General features: G+C 32.9%; 1 protein-coding gene across 2 annotated transcripts in view; it reads left to right on the top strand.

Annotated features, from left to right (window-relative positions):
• The window catches only part of LOC105499531 (CWC22 spliceosome associated protein homolog), a 64,466-nt gene that overhangs the window by 27,938 nt on the left and 15,865 nt on the right, over positions 1 to 20,663 (top strand). For both annotated transcript variants that reach the window (XM_011772128.2, XM_071073001.1), the window contains exons 6-13: positions 1,459 to 1,587; positions 5,968 to 6,136; positions 6,523 to 6,576; positions 9,020 to 9,155; positions 9,247 to 9,453; positions 9,540 to 9,602; positions 14,137 to 14,241; positions 15,494 to 15,575. In XM_011772128.2, coding sequence (XP_011770430.1) covers positions 1,459 to 1,587; positions 5,968 to 6,136; positions 6,523 to 6,576; positions 9,020 to 9,155; positions 9,247 to 9,453; positions 9,540 to 9,602; positions 14,137 to 14,241; positions 15,494 to 15,575 — 945 coding nt within the window. The remainder of the gene's footprint in view (positions 1 to 1,458; positions 1,588 to 5,967; positions 6,137 to 6,522; positions 6,577 to 9,019; positions 9,156 to 9,246; positions 9,454 to 9,539; positions 9,603 to 14,136; positions 14,242 to 15,493; positions 15,576 to 20,663) is intronic.

Genomic DNA, 20,663 nt, shown 5'->3' with positions numbered 1-20,663 from the left:
GATAGTGGGATACCAAAAGGTTGGAGTTATGAAACAGTGGAATAGTCCACCTTGGGTACAGGCAGTAAGGGGGTATATAATTTATAGAGAATTTAGAAATAAAATAAGATTAACTGCAAAGTGAGTCTGTTTTTTATCCTCACCATGCTGGCAATACTAAACAATGTCAGTGATACAATACTTGTTCCCACCAGGAACTGCTCTCACCAACCTTCCTTGTTGTACCACTCCAGAACAGGGATTCTTAACCTGTGAGCCCCTCAAGAGGTCCATGGATAGAATTCAAGCAATCAGTCCATTAATGTGTTTGGGAAAAAAATTGAATCCTTATTTTTGCTATTCTCTAAAGTTTAGCTTTTTTTTTTTTTTTCTTTTGAGAATGTAGGCAATAGATTGCCTATTGTATTGACAGTCTGTTACAGATATTTCATGATATGGATTATGGCCATGCTACTTAGAAATTTAAGTAGTTACTAAGCATACTGCTAGTTCTTGTTTAGTGTGTTATGAAGCACATAGAATATTATATCAAACTTTTGTTCTTTTCATGTTTCAAAAACTGAATTTCAGTATGATTAGTATCCTTTGTAATCCTATTCGTTGTATATATCATTCCAAAAAGTCTACTGGTTTCACCAGGCTTCCAGAGAGAGACGTGTATAGAAGAAAAAAGGTTAAGACTTCCTGCAGCTGAAATCAGATTCCACAGAAAAGCAGTTACAAAATCCATAGAATTGTAGAGCATTGAAAGATCTTAGACATTGTCCAGTTCAACCTAAAGAAACTCAATGAGGCCAAGTAATTTCCGAAATCTAGGGTAAAAAGCAGTACAGCTATCTAACATTCAACTGGTATAGCTGTAGGACTCCTACATCAGCATAGAGATTGTCTTTAAAATACTCTGAACAATATTTCAGCCCCATGACTTCATGTGACTCCCTTTTTCTGTAGTTACCATTTATTTGTGGTTTAAAACATTTAATTTTGTTATCTCTGTATCTTTTTATGAGATGGGACATACAGATTTTTTTTGTGGCTTATATTCGGGCATTTCATGTTACCATTTACATTTTTTTTAATTGCATTTATTTTAAAGGTCTTCATTAAAGACAAGTTTAAATCAAGCATTATATGTAAAATAAGCATGTATTGAATTAGACTAATTAAATGTATTAGGCCTAAGAACAAAACATTATCCTTATATGTCCTTACATAATCTTATTGTATTATTAAAGGAAAATGGTGTGTACTTAAGCATATGTACAGAAAATCAAATATGGTTTAGGATATAATCTGTTTATCCTGATAGGCATCATATATTTTACTGTACTTGGGGGTCATTTCATGAAAATAATGTTAAAAATTAAGGAACACTATGTAGTTTTTATGTTCTTATAACTTATTCTTATTGTAATTATTGAAAGAGTTTTAATCTTTATTAAAATCACTTCTTTTTAGCTTAGCATACCAGAGGATGAGTTGGGAGGCCCTAAAGAAGTCAATTAATGGTCTTATCAACAAAGTCAACATTTCCAACATAAGTATTATTATTCAAGAGCTTCTTCAAGAAAATATTGTTAGAGGAAGGTAAGTTTTTTTTTATTTCTAGTATTTTATTTGTAGTATTTCTAAGTAATTTTTTCAAAGGTGTATAATATCTACATGAACAATAATCATTGATTTATTGTGCTACTTCATTTCAAAGGTCATTGAGAATATTTATTTAAAATGCAGTACTTATAAAAATGTAGACTGCTAAGAAATAACTTGTGCCTTGCTCTTAGAGGTTGTATGCAATTTTTGCTTTTTGAGAAGCTTCGATTTCACATAATGGTTTTTGCAGACATTCACTTAATGCTTCCATTAATTTAAACTCGTGAAGAATAATGAATATCACAATATACTCCTTCTAACTAATTTAATTTTTTATTTCTTTCTAAAATTGATGAGTAAAAATTGTATATATTTGTGGTATGCATCATGATGTTTTGATATATGTGTACTTTGTAGAATGGCTATATCAAGCTGTTTAACATGCATTCACATACCTGTCATTTTTTTGTGGTGAGAACACTTAAAATGTACTCTATTTTCAGCTTTCAAGTATATAATATATGGTTATTAACTATGGTCAAAATATTGTAGAATGGATCTCTGGAACTTATTCCTCGTGTCTAACTGAAATTTTGTGTCCATTGACGAACATCTAAATTCCCCCAACCCCCAGCCTCTGGTAACCATCATTTTATACTCTGATTCTATGAGTTCAGTTTTTTTTAGATTCCTCATATTAGTGAGATCATGCATTATTTGTCTTTCTGTGCCTGGCTTATTCACTTAGCATAATGTTCTCCAAGTTCATCTGTGTTTTTGCAAATGACAGGATTTCCTTTATGGTTGAATAGTATTCCATTATACATATATACATTTTCTTTATCCATTTATTCACAACAGAGACTTTTGTTGTTTCCATATTTTGACCATTGTGAATGATGCTGCGATAAATGTGGGAGTTCAGATACCTCTTCAACATACTGATTTCATTTTCTTTGTGTATATATCCAATAGTGGGATTGCTGGATCAAATGGTAGTTATAATCGAAAAAAATGTTTTTAGTGTTGATTTATTTTAGAGATGTGGGTGTTGCTTTGTTGTCAGGCCAGAGTACCATGCATGGTCATAGTTCACTGACCCCTTGAATTGCCGGGCTCACGGAATTCTCCCACCTCAGCATCCTGAGTAGCTGGGACTGCAAGCACTCATCACCATGCTGGGCTAATTTTTTAATATTTTGTAGAGAACGAGGTCTTGCCATCTTGCCCAGGCTGGTCTCGTACTCTTGAGCTCAAGCAGTCCTCCCCACTTGGCTTCCCAAAGTGTTGGTATGACGGGCGTGAGCCAGCGCACCTAGCTGGTAGTTCTGTTTTTAATATTTTAAGGAACCTCTAGACTATTTCCATAATGGCTGTACTAATTTATATTTCTACCAACAGTGTACAAGGGTTCTCTTTTCTCCATGTCCTTGGCAACACTTGTTATTTTTCATCTTTTTTGTTACAGCCATTGTAACAGTTGTGAGGAGATCTCATTGTGATTTTAATTTACATTTCTTTGATAATTGGTGATGTCAAGCATTTTATATATATATATAATGCTATTTGTACATCTTTTGAAAAATGTCTGTTCTTGTCATTTGCTCATTTTTTAAATTGGGTTATTTGTTTTCTTACTATTGAGTTGAATGCCTAATGTATTTTGGATATTAACCCCTTATCAGGTGTATGGTTTGCAAATGTTTTCTCCCATTCCGTAGGCTGTCTCTTCACTCTGTTGATATTTTCCTGTGCTGTGCAGAAGCATTCTAGTTTTTATGTAATCCCATTTGTCTCTTTTTGCTTTTGTTGCCTGTGCTTTCGGGGTCATATCCAAAAAATCATTAACCATAATACAGTAGTTTCACAGTTTCAGGTCTTATGTTTAAGTCTTTAATCTATTTTGCATTGATGTTTGTATATGTTGTGGGACTAAGGTCTATTTTCATTCTTCTGCATCTGGATGTTCAGTTTTCTTGGCACCATTTATTGAAGACACTGTCTTTTCCCTATTGTGTCTTCTTAACATCTTTGTTGAAAATCAGTTGACTGCAAATGTCTGGATTTATCTCTGGTTTCTTTGTTTTCTATAGCTCTCTGTGTCTGTTTTTATACTAGTGTCATGCTGTTTTGATTACTATAACTTTGTAGCAGATTCTACGTCAGGGAGTGTGAGGTCTCCAGCTTTGTTCTTTTTGTTCAAGATTGCTGTGGCTATTTGGAGTTTTTTGTGGTTCCATGTGAGTTTTAAGATTGTTTTTTCTATTTCTGCGAAAAATGTAACTGGAATTTTGATAGGGATTGAGTCGAGTCTTTATGTTGCTTGGGTACTATGGACATTTTAGTATATTATTTCAGTCCATGGACAAGGGATGTCATGCATGTTCTTCCATTTTTTCATCAGCAGTTTGTAGCTTTTAGTGTACAGACCTTTCATCTCCATGGTTAGATTTATTCCTAAGGTTTTTTGTTTTTGTTTTTGTTTTTTTTATAGTTATTGTAAATGGGATGTTTTCTTGGTTTCTTTTTCAGAAAGATAGTTCATTGTAAGCATATGGAAGCACTACTGATTTTTGTATGTTGATTTTATGTCTGCAGCTTTACTAAATTAGTTTATTAGTTCTAACAATTTTTTGGTTAAGTCTTTAGGGTTTTCTATATTAAGATCCTGTTTACAGCAAACAGACTTCTCTATTTTTGATTTGGATGCCTTTTATTTCTTTCTCTTGCCTCATGGCTCTGGCTAGGACTTCTAGTACTATGTTGAATAGAATTGGAAAGAGTAGGCACCCTTTTCTTATTCCTGATCTTAGAGGAAAAGCTTTCAGCTTGTCACTGTTGAGTATATTAGCTATGGGTTCATCGTATATGGCCTTATTCCAATTTAATTTCTAGCGAGAGTGAAGTGGGAATGTGAGAGAAATGGGAAAGATAAGCAATAAATTTGAGAAAAGCGGAAAGGAATCACCATGTTCTATAATATGTGGTTTTAAGCAATTGGTGATATTTAAAAGGGTCAGAAAATAGAAGTACTCCATGTTCTACTTATTATTTTAAAATCTGAGGACTGTTTTCTCTTGTCATTTTACATGACTATGATTCATCTTTTAAAAAATATGGAATTTAGTGGCCAGGCATGGTAGCTCAATGCCTGTAATCCTAGCACTTTGGGAGCCTGAGGCAAGAGGATCACTTGAGTCCAGGAGTTTGAGACCAGCCTGGGCAACATTGTGAAAACTCATCTCTATGAAAAATACAAAAATTAGCTGGGCGTGGTGGCACGCAGTACTCCCAGCTACTCTGGAGGCTGAGGTGGGAGGACTGCTTGAGCCCAGAAGGCAGAGTTTCCAGTGAGCCAAGATCAAGCCACTGCACTCCTGCCTGGGTGACAGAGTGAGACCCCGTCTCTCCCCAACCTCACCAAAAAAGGTGGTGGTATAAAGTAGGTGCAGCGAGTTGTAGAGGTACAGAAAGGTGATCAAGAGACAGCCATTATCCATAAAAGTGGGCAGAGATCTCTCCATTTTACTTACAAAAAAAGTAGACTCAGAAGACTTAATGGATTGCTAAAGATATTATAATTTATAAGCTGCATCCTTTTTCTCATTTTCTACTCTAGTGATTGTGTTGTTGTACCTAAAACTACCATTAAGACTTTTTTTTTCCTGACTTTTGGCAATCCAATAATTACTTGTCATTACATTGCTAAAAATAACTTCAGTTTGCCCAATTTGCCTTTCCCCTTCCTCATCAAATGCATATAGAAACATGACCATTTTCAAAATGAGTTACAAGTAGGTACCTTTTAATTTCCTGTTATTGTTTTAGCATTAATCTTGCATTGCTTTTAATTCATGTCTTTATTTCTCACAGGAATATTCCAAATCTTCATTTTATTCAACTAAAATTAGACTTAAAGATTTAAACCCAAATTTGTCTTTAATCACAAAATTAATTTTATAAGAATGACGGATTCATAGTAGAAACTTTATGTTGTCTAGCTTTCGTACTTTTGAAGCAGGTCTGCTTTTGTTTACTTTTTTGAAAATGTTAAAGAATTTATTTATATGAACCTTAAAAACCTCAAATTCATGATTTGATATAACAGACTGGGAAAAGAGGAATTATATGTAGAGAGAAAAATTTTGGCGATAAATTGCAGTAAAATCTTCATTCTATTTTACAAAATTACAAATTCACATTTCATTTTCTGAAAAACAATTTTTATTTATTAGTAAGATGAACTCTTTCCATTTAGTTCTGATTTAGATTTTATGATTATTTATAGAGATGTATTACTGAATTTTAATAGTTTTTGTTTCATTTAATTCATTTGGTTATTGTTGACTCCTTTTTTTATTCTTTTTTAAACAGAGGACTGCTCTCCAGGTCTGTTTTGCAAGCACAGAGTGCTTCTCCAATCTTCACCCATGTTTATGCAGCATTAGTGGCAATTATCAACTCAAAATTTCCACAAATTGGAGAATTAATCCTCAAGAGGTTAATTCTTAATTTTCGAAAAGGCTATCGAAGAAATGATAAGGTATATATGAATGGCTTGTAGGTAGAATGATACATAGGAACAGACTAATAAACCAGTATCAACAAAAGTAAGCAAGGTTGATTTTGACACAGGTACATAACATAATGCTTTTTAAAAACTGTCTTTCATGAGAACTTCTTTATTCTCTTAAATATCCCTGGCCACTATTGATGAGCCACAAAAATGATGGCTCTAACTGTAGAATTTTAACTGTTTAACCAGAAGTGATACTCTTTCATGTGTTTTATCTTATAACTTTCTGGTAATACAAAAATTATACTTGTGTGGTACATGTTTTAAATAGATTGTTAGTAGGCCATAGATTAATGTAAATAAATGAAAATTGGGTTTAGTTTATGGATTAACTCTCCACCTTCACTTTTCAGCAACTTTGCCTGACTGCTTCAAAATTTGTGGCGCATCTTATTAACCAAAATGTGGTAAGTAATTATCTTCAATACTTGTTCGCATTCAGTGGCATTAGACCACAGGGTTGATGCACCTCACTGATACCTCTCTATTTTTGCTTTGCTTTATAGTCCTTAGGATAAATATGTTGAATGATATTTTCATTTGAAAACTATAATAAACGTATTTAATATTCTTTTTTTTTTCTTTTTCTTTTTTTGAGACAGAGTCTTGCTCTGTCACCCAGGCTGGAGTGCAGTGGCACAATCTTGGTTCACTGCAAGTTCCGCCTCCCGCGTTCACGCCATTCTCCTGCCTCAGCCTCCTGAGTAGCTAGGACCACAGTTGCCCACCACCACGCCGGGCTAGTTTTTTTTTTTTGTATTTTTAATAGAGATGGGGTTTCACCGTGTTAGCCAGAATGGTCTGGATTTCCTGACTTCATGATCCGCCCACCTTGGCCTCCCAAAGTGCTGGGATTACAGGCGTGAGCCTCCGCGCTTGGTCGTATTTAATATTCTGTAACATAACACTTTGATGCTAATCAAAACACTTTTAGATATTTTATCAGATTAATCTGACTTAATACTATACATGGTTACTTGACTGCAAACCATTCCTTTGAAGAACCATTCTGTTCACTTTTATAAAACAATAAAGTTGGTGTCTCCTCCACTTCATTCCCTGGTGTTCATGAGAATCTAATAAATACCTGCTATTTTACAAAAACCTCTATTCCTTGCCACCACATAGGTATAGTCATATATGTTTAGAATCACTTTGTAGAATAGAGTTGATCAATTTTAATCTGTTTCAAATGCAAGTAATTTTATCATGCTATTATTCAGTTTGTGTTTATTTTATATTCATTATTTGATGGTTTTGATTTAGCTTCTGTTTAACCATGAAAGTGGTAAAATTGTTCTTGCTCATACTCAAAAGTTTCCTTCAGATATATATTATCATTTCCAGTTTAATATCATGTACAACAGGAAGAATTTTAAAATCCTGCCTAGTCTTATTTCACTAATACTAAATGTTTTGACTCTTACTTATATGAAGATTCTTTCACTCTTAGAAATCTTTTAGATTTTGACCTAATTAGTCATATTATTACGGTGATAACTTGCTACTTAAGACCAAGGAAACTTAATTTCATATCTGTAACCACAGAGATATATTTCCATTTTTAAATGTGTATTACACTTAGGCTAGAGATTTTTGGCATTGCCATAAAACACTTGATATGATAAATGTTTTGCATCTTCTCAACTGTGGTAAAGGGCAGTATTTTCTTGTCACTGATAGAAGACTGTTTGACACCCCTCCTCCCCTAGTAAAAAGAAGTAGCGGGTGTCTTTGATGTTGTGCACAACTGGAAGAAAGTATCTCCTGAGTTGAGATTTAGACTTATTTCCTCACCATCTCAAATCATTGTCTGGCTTTAGAAAGGCATATGTGTGGTGGTTTAAACATTCTTTGTAGTTCGTTTTCTTCTCATAGCAAAGCTTCTCAGTAGAATTTTGTTCCCTCTCTTCCTGGTGTTGTTTATAAATGTCAGTTTTTGAACTTGGCCAGTAGAAATAGTTTGATATAATTTTTTTTTAAAAAGATGGAATATTCAAAACTATTTTGTTCCAGAAGTTATTAAGATATTTTGTGATGAAATTAGTATTCGTGTAACTTAAGGACTATTTGCGTCTAATAGAGTTGCTGATAGAATGAATTGGGAAATGTATATAAAGAACTATGGTCATGAACAAGGGTACTATAAATCATATTACTATTTCTCATGTAGTAATTATGAAAACAATTATCTTATTAGAAAGTAGTATATGATTTTTAACATATTTTATCTATGACACTTTCCGTACATAATGGCTAAGAATATTTCTTCTAAAGATAATTCAGATAGTTGTATTCAGCATAGAAAATTAAAATTTTAGGCCGGGCGCGGTGGCTCAAGCCTGTAATCCCAGCACTTTGGGAGGCCGAGGCGGGTGGATCACGAGGTCAGGAGATCGAGACTATCCTGGCTAACATGGTGAAACCCCGTCTCTACTAAAAACACAAAAAACTAGCCGGGCGTGGTGGCGGGCGCCTGTAGTCTCAGCTACTTGGGAGGCTGAGGCGGGAGAATGGCGTGAACCCGGGAGGCGGAGCTTGCAGTGAGCCGAGATCACGCCACTGCACTCCAGCCTGGGAGACACAGCGAGACTCTGTCTCAAAAAAAAAAAGAAAAAAGAAACAAAATTTTTGGAACAGTCATCTGAAAATTCTTAGTAGATAGATAATAAAAGTGATAGAAAAATTGTATCCCGTATTTGGAGTATTTCCATGTACTTCATAAAACTTTGCCCATCATATGTGCAATATATTTATTGTAACAGATTTACTAATTTTTAGAAATCATAAAAATATTTTAATGTATGTAAAAGCATTTTCTTTCTTCCATCTATATGTATTCTATTTAAGGCACATGAAGTTTTATGCTTAGAGATGCTCACTTTACTCCTGGAAAGACCAACAGATGATAGTGTTGAAGTAGCTATTGGTTTTCTTAAGGAATGTGGCCTCAAATTAACACAAGTGTCACCAAGAGGAATCAATGGTAAGTGTACATTTTTAATTTGATGTTAAGTTTTTGTTTATTGTAATATTTATTGCTTATTTTATTGTCTTTTCTTTCTGTTAACCTTTAGCTATATTTGAACGCCTTCGAAACATTCTTCATGAGTCTGAAATTGACAAAAGAGTTCAATATATGATTGAAGTGATGTTTGCTGTACGGAAAGATGGATTCAAGGACCACCCCATTATCCTAGAAGGTCTTGATTTGGTGGAAGAAGATGATCAGTTCACTCATATGCTCCCTCTGGAGGATGACTATAACCCAGAAGATGTTCTTAGTAAGTCTGGGGCATGTTAGGTGGAAAGAGGTATACCAACAAATGTAAATATAGAAAATAAACATTAACTTTAAAATTTTTTTTAGATGTTTTCAAGATGGATCCTAATTTTATGGAGAATGAAGAGAAGTACAAAGCTATTAAGAAAGGTATGTAAAATTTTATAAAATTAATTTGGATAAGTAGAAGCAATTTAAGTAGTTATGTAATACTGATAGGAAATATTTAGAGATCGTTGATACTCGCCTAATGAAATCTCTGCTCTTATAAAGTTATTCTCTTAGCTATTTCCTTGGGCATTATTTTTTTCCTGGTACTTGCCCATGATTTTTTACTTCATTCTGAATTACTGACCCCATTGTTCCTTTCCTCTTTCCCTTTAAACTATGCAACCCTTACGTCTCACCCATCTTAAGAAATATTCATAGATTAGTAGTAGCCTTTATTTAGCTTCTCTACCACTTACAGTCTGTGCCACCCAGTTTAATATTCAATTAAGTGGTATACTTTATTGTAAAGTGCTATACTTTATTGTTTCTTGAGGTCAGGTTGATATCCTTCTGGGAAGATGAATTATAGTATTGGTGCCTCTCTGATAAAATAAATTGATCATTTTCATTTGTATATCATTGGTATACTGTAAGCACTAACTTTGGACAGGTTTTGATTTGTAATTTGTCTTTGACATTACTAGCTGAGTGACCTGTAGCAAGTTACTTGTTTGATGGAAGACTAAATGTTACCTTTCTATGGAAGGATATATAAAATACAGTGTTGTGTATTATCACAGACAATGATAGCTATTATTACTGTTACTATTTTCACATTTGTATTATTTTCCTCCTAAAGCTAACACTCAGGCCTATTTACATAATAATTTCATGGGCTTATTTCTCTTGAGTTGTAATTTTACTGGAGAAGTATTTATTGCTGTGGAAGCAATAAATATTTACCTTTGTATTAAACCCCAAAAGTTTGTATTAAAACCTCTCTGATTGTAATAGAAATGTAGAGTCGGTTAGGTTTGTAAAATCTTTTATCAGGCTAACAGAGCACCATTGGGCAAAATATAATTTTAGTTTTTGTCATTTGTTTGCTTTTAACATAAAGACCAGCCTTGTGTAGTCTAATATACAGAGAAAGCAGAGACCTAGAACTCTGTCTCTGTCTGCATTCCATTGGTCAGTAGTGCTTAGAAGCAGAAGGTTGAAAGTAAAAGTAAAAATGGGAGAAATCTTCCATTCCTATGCATTATCCTAAAAATCTGTTATAATAATAATAATGGGTTTCTCTTCTTAGATGCTGATTTCCTGGGGGCTTTTCACTGTAATCTGTCAGATTCTTTTTTCTGTTATAATTTCATTTCCAGAGAACTCCATAGATCCATTTTGCCTTCTTTTCTTATGAACCTCTTTTCCTGCTGTCTCCCTGAAAGATGCCAAATGTTTTTTTGTGAAATACTTGTATACACCTGATTTGATTTCTTTCTTTTTTAAACTAGAGAATTCTCTATCCATTTCTTTAGCGTCTAGGCAATTGGCCAATGCCTGGAAAGTAGTACATTATTTTATTATAGCAGTTCTCAAATTCTTTGGTCTCAGAATCCCTTTACACTCTTGAAAATTTTTGACAACTCCAAAGAGCTTCTTTTTATGTGGGTTATATCTATTGCTATTTACTATATAAAAGGTTAAAACACTATCAAATAGTATTTATTAAATTATTTCAAAATAATAGCAAACCTAGTATATGTTAACATAAATTACATATTTTTATGAAAATCGTTGTTTTACGGGCCGGGCGTGGTGGCTCATGCCTGTAATTCCAGCACTTTGGGAGGCTGAGGTTGGCGGATCTTGAGGTCAGGAGTTTGGGAGTAGCCTGACCAACATGGTGAAACCCTGTCTCTACTGAAAATATAAAAATTAGCCGGGTGTGGTGGTGCATGTCTACAATTGCAACTAGTCAGGAGGCTGAGGCAGGAGAATGGCTTGAGCCCGGGAGGTGGAGGTTGCAGTGAGCCAAGATCACGCCACTGCACTCCAGCCTGGGCGACAGAGTGAGACTCTGTCTTAAAAAAAAAAAAAAAAAAAAAAAAAAATGTTATTTTACAAAACAAATTTAGTGAGAATGATGTTTTATATATTTTGTATTATATATATATTTTATAAAATTTTTTATTTGTAAAGTTTACTGTCTGGCCTAATGGGAAGCAGCTAGACTCTCATATCTGTTTCTACATTCAATCTATTGCAGTAGGTTGTTTTAATTGAAGTACATGAAGAAAATCTAGCCCCAGATAAATACGTAATTAGAAAAAGGGAGCAGTATTTTAACAGCCTTTTCAGATAAATGCCAATATTTAACAACTAGTAGTTTTAAGATTAATTGCGGTGTAAATTCTGAAACAATATCAATGAACTTTGATAGTGTTGCGTTAGAATCCATTTATCTGTCACTTTAAATAAATCTTTTACTCATGCATGATTTTGTAATGTTGCATTAGTCATTTAGAAAATACTAATTCACTGAGTTATGCACATCTTTTAAATGTTAACATTGATGTTATCAAAATCAAATTAACATGTTGATATAATATCTACATAGCACATTTAATATTACCACCGCTCTCGTCCAAAAAATCTAAATATTGGGGAGCTCTCAAGCTCACAGAGATGGATATAGGTTTTTCAAAATTCTTGAAAACCCTAATGTTATCATCGTCGTAGATATCGTTAGTTGTTTTCCCCAAAGTGACAGTCTCAAGTTTGTTTGCGTTTGAGAAATTGTTGGCCAAATATCTAACAACTGTAGTTAGTTGGCCATTTTTTTCAAGTAAAAATGAAAAAAAATAGCTAATTCATCTTGCAAAGCAAACAATCACACAAGTGGTTTTCCTTCACATAACTGTCACCATTGTATATCTGTCTAACAGAAGGGCTATATATATGAACTTTATATTTCATCACTCAGATTAGGAGAAAGGCCTATATTCAGGGCTGAGATTTAATAAAATTCATCAAGGACATTCTCAGATGAAACTGGCTTTCTACTTCAAGAGGGTGGCAGTAAAGAATACACTGATTACTAGAGAAGTTTGATGCCTTGGGTTACAGAAGTTTTAACCTCCATTGCTTTTGGATCATCATCACAGATGTCAGCACAGTGAAAGGGCAGATACTGTCTTGGTATTATTATGAAAATAGTTTTGACCTCACAGGCCACGTGACAGGTCTCAGTGATCCCCCATAGACTCCTAGACCATGCTTTGAAACCACTACTTTATTCAGTTAATGAAATCCAGTTGTCCTTGCCTAAGTGATTCTAATAAGTAGAATCTAAAGTGGAGAGATGAGAAAAGGATTATGTAAATGATTAGACAATTCGTTTGACCTTCATTGTTTTATAAAGCATTCTTCTAGAGCTGGCATAAAAAAAGGGTCCCAGCAGGAAGTGGGCACAGCTTTAGTAATTAGCACCTTCGATTGACCCAGGTGTACTTGTGTTTTAGATCTTAACAGCATTTGGGAAAACAGCAGGAGTGCCTATCTTCCTACTATTGAATACTAAATAGTTTCTTCTTTTAAAAGTCTGTTGAAGCCGTGTTACATAGTAATAAACTAGATACTTTAGATTATCTCTTGAATTCACATTTGTTCGAAATATTCTTGAGATTTATATTTCAGATAAGGGCTGAATGACTACTCTTCATTTTTGTAAAATGATTTGTTTCTCATAATGTGAAGTTCTCTGCTAACTTTCGTTATGTGTCTCCTGATTTTTACTGCTTAGTTAAATATAAAGAAATTAGAATTTTTCTTAAAGTGAATTGATCCCAGAACTTAGTATTAAAAGCCCTCTGATTATAATAGAAATGCAAAAGTAAAGAGTTGGTCCTGTTTGCAAAATCTTATCAGGCTAACAGAGCACCATTGGGCAAAATATAATTTTAGTTTTTGTCATTTGTTTGCTTTTAACATAATGACTGGCCTTATGTAGTCTCATATACATCACTATTTTCATCCAGTTCTGAATATATCATTTGTATTTTTAAAAGTGATAATCTAATACAGTGCTTGTCTTACCAATTGTCTTAAAGGCTTTTAAACTTCTGTTTCTGTTTTATGTATGAAAAATCTTTGAATTTCTTGTAATATTCAATTTAGTAGGTATATATTTTAATAAAAATCTCATTACTATTTATTTCAAGTGAACACTAAGTTATGCAATTATTTTCTCTCCCTTCTTTGTCTTTCCAAGTACATTCTTAGCGTAAATTCTTGTTTTCTGTATCTAGCCTTAACTTTTTATAATGGACTGTCTTCTTTCTGATGATGAAACAATATTTTGACTCCCATATGCTAGCTTCTATTCCTAATATTTTTCCAGTGCTCTTGTTCTTTTCAAAAACCTTCATCTACTTTTTGTTTTTCTCATCTCCTTGTTTCATGGGCACTTTTTATGTGGCAGAAAAGTGATACATACAGCTCTCTCTAGTCAAATCAGATATAATGCTTTTTGACCACCTAGGCAATAACACGAGGCTTGGTGGTTATGTTTGTTGGCTAATAAACTGTTACACCACAGTGGATTTCAACGAACTGAGAATTATCTTCTTAGAATAAAATACATGTATATTACTTGCACATTGTTTTTTTCCCAAACTTACTTTCTACTTTACAGAAATTCTTGATGAGGGAGACACTGACTCAAACACAGACCAAGATGCTGGGAGTAGTGAAGAGGATGAGGAAGAAGAAGAGGAAGAGGGAGAAGAAGATGAAGAAGGTAAACATGTAGTGTATTCAAATAATAATATGAGACACTCTAAAATTAATTCTAATGTAATCTTCTAAAACAATAGTTCTCAATCTTTGGGGAGAGCAAGGAGGGCTGCTGATGGCATCTAGTGGGTGAGGACTAGAGCTGCTGTTCAATAGCCCACAAACCACAAGACTGCCCCCTGCAACAAGGTGTAATCTAGCCCAAAATGCCAGTGTTGCCAAGATTGAGAAACTGCTCAAAAAGTATTAAATTCTTTTTTTAACGTCAGCACAATTTTAATTTAGTATATTATGCCTTTGATTGTATAAGACAGTGAAAAACATGTTTTCATATTGAGTTCATGTGATTTATGTAGCCATGGCAGGAATGTGACAAATGAGAGTGACTGCATATTTGCTGTTCATTTTGGCAAAATAGAGTGAAGAGGCCAAAAGCTATATTTACACAGAAGTAGTATGTTCTTCCTCTTCAGCTGTGATTACATTATTTCACAGAAATAAGCTCAGAACTTTACTGTGGTTAAGGCACAGTTAGTACATCAGAACATACATAAACTGGTCATTATTTACATGTATTGCATGTGTGAAGATATTAAAAGTATACATTTGCCTTTTAGGATATAATAAATACTTCTGTCTTATAGTACAATTGTTCTATAACATATTTTGTAAAAATAGGTTTAATTTTTTCCAACTTTTTTGTTAAAATTCTATCCATGTACTACATTTTACTTTAGAATTTCCTTGTTTTATTTGAAAATACTGTTCAAATAAAAACTATTAAATATTTATAAGGAAAGTTTTCGTGCATTAAATAAGAGAAAATTTTAACAAATACACCTATTTATATTGGACTCATCCAGCCTGTTGTGATGATCCAGTGTTCTCTGAAACTGAATTTTTACCCATGATTTATATAGTGTGTCTGAATTATCAAGATATTGTTTCTAACTCTAGAAATAATATTTTACCAAACAACAGTAAGAGTACAGCCTTTTATAGTGTCTAAATGAGCAGATAACAGAGAAACAAAAATAGTTTTCTTGGCTTGGTTCTGGACTTCTTTGAGCTAACATGATATAGCAAAAAACTTGAAATAGTTACTTTGAATTCTATAAATACTTACACAGTAAAAAATAATTATTAAATTTATATTGATTCTAAATAGGTTTTTGAAGAAAATGCTATACAGAGATACATTTTAAATTCTTCACATTTATTTTTGCAGTTTTGTAATTTTGTTATGTTTCTTTCAGGACAAAAAGTGACTATCCATGACAAAACAGAAATTAACCTGGTCTCATTTCGTCGTACAATTTATCTTGCTATTCAGTCAAGGTAAGGCATCATGTCTCAGTTCATCCTTTTTTTGTTTTTGATAAGGGATGGGTAAAGAGATCAGGGATTCATTTTAGGGTCTCATAACAGAAAACCGAACGCCATTTCAGCATTCATAGACTACCTACCTCTCTCCCCCATCCCATGCCCAAGCTCATGGTACCCTTCTGTTGGTTCTTTGCTTTATAGGAAAATTGTCTTTACTTAATTGGAAGGTCTAATTGTGTTACCTAATTAAATGGGTTTTTAACTATATCATTTCTTATAGTTAAGTGCCGCTAATAAAAACCTGAAAATAATTCTGTTTTACAAGATAGCAGAGTACCTAATTGTATAATGAAAATTTAATATTTAACATTTTTAAAATTTGGTTTCTAGTTCTGATTCTAGGCAAAGAAGCACTGTTGCAAAGACTGTTGGACAGTGATTTGCTCTGCAGATGTAAATGAGTATGAACAGAAATAGGAATTAGACTTAGGAAGATTTTGAGGACTCTTTGAAGTAATGCTAAGTAAGAAGTAGTGTGATGTGATGTCATGAAAACAAAACCTATTCCCTTTGAAGGCTGTGAATTTGGTTTTGAAGAGAAATAAACGAGGATGTTAAATCTTAGTACATCTGGTACTTTGTATGTGAATCAACCTATTGATGTAATGGGCACAGTGTTTACATTTTACACTGGAGGAGAAATGTTTCCTCAGTTTTGTTTCATTACTAGGTTTAGTATATTTCCATTTAGTATGATGTAATAGCAATAATGATTCATAAGTAGGAGTCATCTGTTTTCAGTCTGAACATTTTTTGGCTTTAGGTTTATCTTCAAATAGAGGAATGTTAAACAGCAAAACATTGGTTGGGAATTTTTTTGCTTTATCCTTTACCTATTTTCACTTAAAAAGTATTAAATATTTTTTCATATACACTTGAAGTGAAAGGTGAGAAATACTTTGTCAGAGGTAAATATTCTTGGGGTTTGACCTTTCATTTGTTTGTCCTTTTTAAGAAATCCAACAGTCATCAGTTGTGAGCAGCAGATTTACTGTGTTAAGTGTTACAGTTAACATTAACTTTGAAGAGTTACAGTGGAACTCTTTGAATAATTATTTAAAAGAAGCATAACCTTGATAATCTCTGAATCACACAGAAGACTTGAAAAATTAAAGCATTAAAAAACAAGTAATAGCCACTATTACATAGTGGTATCCGTGCTAGTAGCAGTAATTCCTGTCCTATATGTTGATTTTCTCTGGGGATTTTTTGTTATTTTTTTTAAACATTATTCATTTTAATTAGTTAATTTATATTTATAATTGGCATATAATAATTGTACATGTTTATACCCTATGGATGATTATACATTGTGTAATCAAATCAGCGTAATTACCGTATCTGTTTCTTTAAACATTCATCGTTTCTTTATGGTAACAACCTTCAAAATCTGGCTACATTGTTATTTGCTATAGCCACCCTGCTATGTAATATGAATCAAGGGCTTATTGTTCATGCTATTTGACCCTTGTTTTTCATTACTGTATTTCCTAAAGATGTAAATATGGACACATAATTATATACAGAATTGTTTGGTGCAAAAAAAAAAAAGAAAATGGAGACAGTCTTATTTTCTACCACAAATAGTCAAAATGTCCAGTCTGCCACCACTGAAAATTACGTTAATAGAGAGTTGTTTTAAATGTGAACAGTCTGATGTAATATTAAGTGGGATAAAAACTAACTATATAGAATTGTGCTTGTAGTATTTTCTTAGCTGTCAAAATAGGCAGATTCTAGAAATAATATGTTAATATATCAACACTGATTATCTTAAGGAGAGGTTTATGTTTATTATATACCAGGCTAAAAATCAGAAATAGGATGTAATCATCAAGCCAGGTGGCTATGAGGGTATCTTAAACAGTCCAGTGTTGAAAATCTTGTGAACAAAAACTAAGTTCTGGCAACTGAACTGTGTGGAAATTTTATTTTTTAAATTTGTTTGTGTTGACTAATCTCACTAGTAGTCTTATCTTCTTTCTGTTATGGCTCCTTAAATACCCTTTTTTATATGCATAAAACATTAAACTACACAATTGCCTTTGCTATTAAAAATAAAGCATTCCTGTTTGTTCTTGCTTTTAAACGATATTCTAGTCTGATTTTATTTTATTGAAGTTGTAACATCAGAGGGAGATGGACTACCACGTCCCCACCTGTTTAAAGTTTCTGATATTGGACACATCAACAAAACTGTGTAAACACAGCTTGAAATCTGGCATCATGTAAAGAAGACAGTGATTGAGTAAATGTCTTCTTTTTTCTTTACCCTCTCCTCAATTGCTATTAATTTGTGTTAAACCTGAAACTCATTTGGTTTAGTAACCTAAGATGAGAACTAAAATATCAAGAAAATTTAATTCATTTAATATTTATAATTAGTACAACCTAAAAACCATGTTGGTGTAGGAGGTCATTAAATACTTTCAAAATAAAACGAGAACAAGAAAACAGACTGTCGTTTAGCTAACTTTCTCCCTGATACTTCACTTAGTAGATAAAAGGGAAGTAGTAATATTTCTTCATCAACTACTTGATTGTTTTTCAGAAATTTCAGGATTTTGTTGCAGTGCTAATTTCTTTTTCTTAAAAAGCTGGAAAAAAAAAAGACACATCTGTTTTAAATGTTTTTGGTTTTACTGTATTATTAAAATGTATCAATTACTGTTTAGTATTTTAATCTTAATGTTATATACTGTTTAATATTATCTGTTATATAATCTCTTTCCTGGTAGATTTCTTTTTTATTTCATTGCCTTGTACCATCCTGGATTATTACCCTGTTGTGCTTAGGAAACCCTATAAGTAATAGAAGCTGAGGAATACGGATGAACTGCAAAACTAAGTCCATAATCATTAGTTAGTGATGATTTTAAGATATGTTATCAAAAGTAAGGATGCGGGCATTCCACAGAAATGCAAATATAGTAGCATTATTTCTGAATCAATAAACAATTAACAAATTGAGTTTGCTAATTCTCTTTGAACTATACTGATGATATTTTAAATTCTGTTCATATGAATAGTGGGTAAAAGCATATTTTTTCTTGCAAGTTGTTTTATATTTATTATTTTCACATGTGGTATTTATAAAATGTGGATGCCCTGTGTTTTAAGATGAACCAAGCTAACTTGTAAAAGTAGAGATTAAGCGCTAACGTCATGCTGAGCTCCTGGAACGTCTTTCATCTCTTGGAATCAGTATAGAAAAATAAAAGAAATTGGCAATATCTAGTAAAAGTAGATAGAGTTATGATAGAATAATATATCATTTACTCTTCCACACTGAGATTTTAATGTAAGCAGGGAAACTTGACCTGTGCTTGCTCCTGCCTTAATTAGGACTTTTCCTGGCTTCTCTAAACATGTAATATACATTTCAAGAAATGACTTTTCAAATTAAGTATTAATTATAGCCTTATGAAATATTGGGTGAGAAAGTATAAATATTCTTGTGTTCAAGTTCTACTTCTGGGACTATATGGCCAGGAGCAAGTTTCAAATACAAATACCTAAGTCTCATTTTTCTCATCTGTAAAAATGAGTCAAATTAGATTGTCTCTAAATCCTTCTAAAATCCTATGTATAAACCTAAATCAGTATAGTATCCTATAGGTGTTTTTACCTCCAGTTGTTTCTAATTTAGGTATATATTTGTGAATAAGAATGTATTTCTTAAAAATTTTAGGTAGTTACAATTATTTTTTAAAGTATTTACTTTTAAAAGCTTTTATTTCTTTGTCCTCATTGTTAACCATTCTACTTGTTGTTTTATCTAAGCTTTTGAATAGAGTTATTGATCATTTTCTTTCTTAGATTTATTTAACAACTAAATGTAGAACAGAACAGCCAGATCTCTTGAAAACCTTGAGCATTGGGAAGCACTCTTCGAGATCTGGACCTGGTTACCCAGATTTAGAGTACTTAGATTTGTCCTGTAATATGGGATTATCAAGTCAGAATATTTAATAAATTCTTTATGTACAGTTATTATCCTCCAATGCTTGAAGGAAAAGGTATTGCTGACACTTAAGAATTTACTACCGTCATACCTGAGTGACCGGTTTGTAGTGGGAAAACATTTGATAAGCATTATATGATTGCAGAAATGAGAGAAACTTACACATTATGTGTTTTGTTTCTTAAAATGAAGAAAATCACATAGAATAGAAACCCTTTTATCTGATTAGTTATGGCTTGAAGTTGGTTGGTTTGAGAGAGTAATACAATTCACTGCATATGCCTCTTTTTTATTTTTGCCTTTTTAAGATTGAGATTTTATTCACATGCTATGATACCCTTTTAAAGTGCACATTTACAGTCATGCGCCATGTAACGACTTTTCAGTCAACAATAGACCACATAGGCAATGGTGGTCCCATAAGATTATAATACCATATTTTTACTAAACCTTTTCTATGTTTAGGTGTGTTTAGATACATAAATACTTACCATTGTGTTAACAGTTGCCTACAGTATTCAGAAGTACAGTAACATGCTGAACAGGATGTAGCTTAGGGGCAACAGCCATAGCATATAGCCTAGATATATTAGGTTGTACCATCTAGATTTGTGTAAATACACTCTATGATGTTTGCACATGAAAAAATTTCCTAAGTATGCATTTGTCAGTAGATAACCGTGTCATTAAGTGATGCATGACTGCAAGTGGTTTTATTATATTCACAAAGTTATACAACCATCATCGTTGTCTAATTCCAGAACATTTTTATTACTCTAAACTAAACCCTGAGCCTTTTAGCAGTCACGTTCTACTCATTTAATCTACTTTCTGTGTCCATGGATTTGTCACTTCTGAACATTTTGTATAAATGGAATCATACTATATGTAGTCTTTTGTGTTGGGATTCTTTCACTTAGCATAATTCAAGGATTCATCCATGTTGTATGTATTGGCACTTCATTCTCTGTAGAGTTAAGAGCTATGTTTTCCTTATATATGCAGTACAACAATATGAAATTGCAGTAAAAAAAGATGATTTAAAACTGTTATTAAAGTAAGATTCTTGTGTGTAA

Source organism: Macaca nemestrina, chromosome 11 (genome assembly GCF_043159975.1).
Source record: "Macaca nemestrina isolate mMacNem1 chromosome 11, mMacNem.hap1, whole genome shotgun sequence".
Lineage (NCBI taxonomy): Eukaryota > Metazoa > Chordata > Mammalia > Primates > Cercopithecidae > Macaca > Macaca nemestrina.
This window is presented reverse-complemented; position numbering and strand designations above follow the sequence as displayed.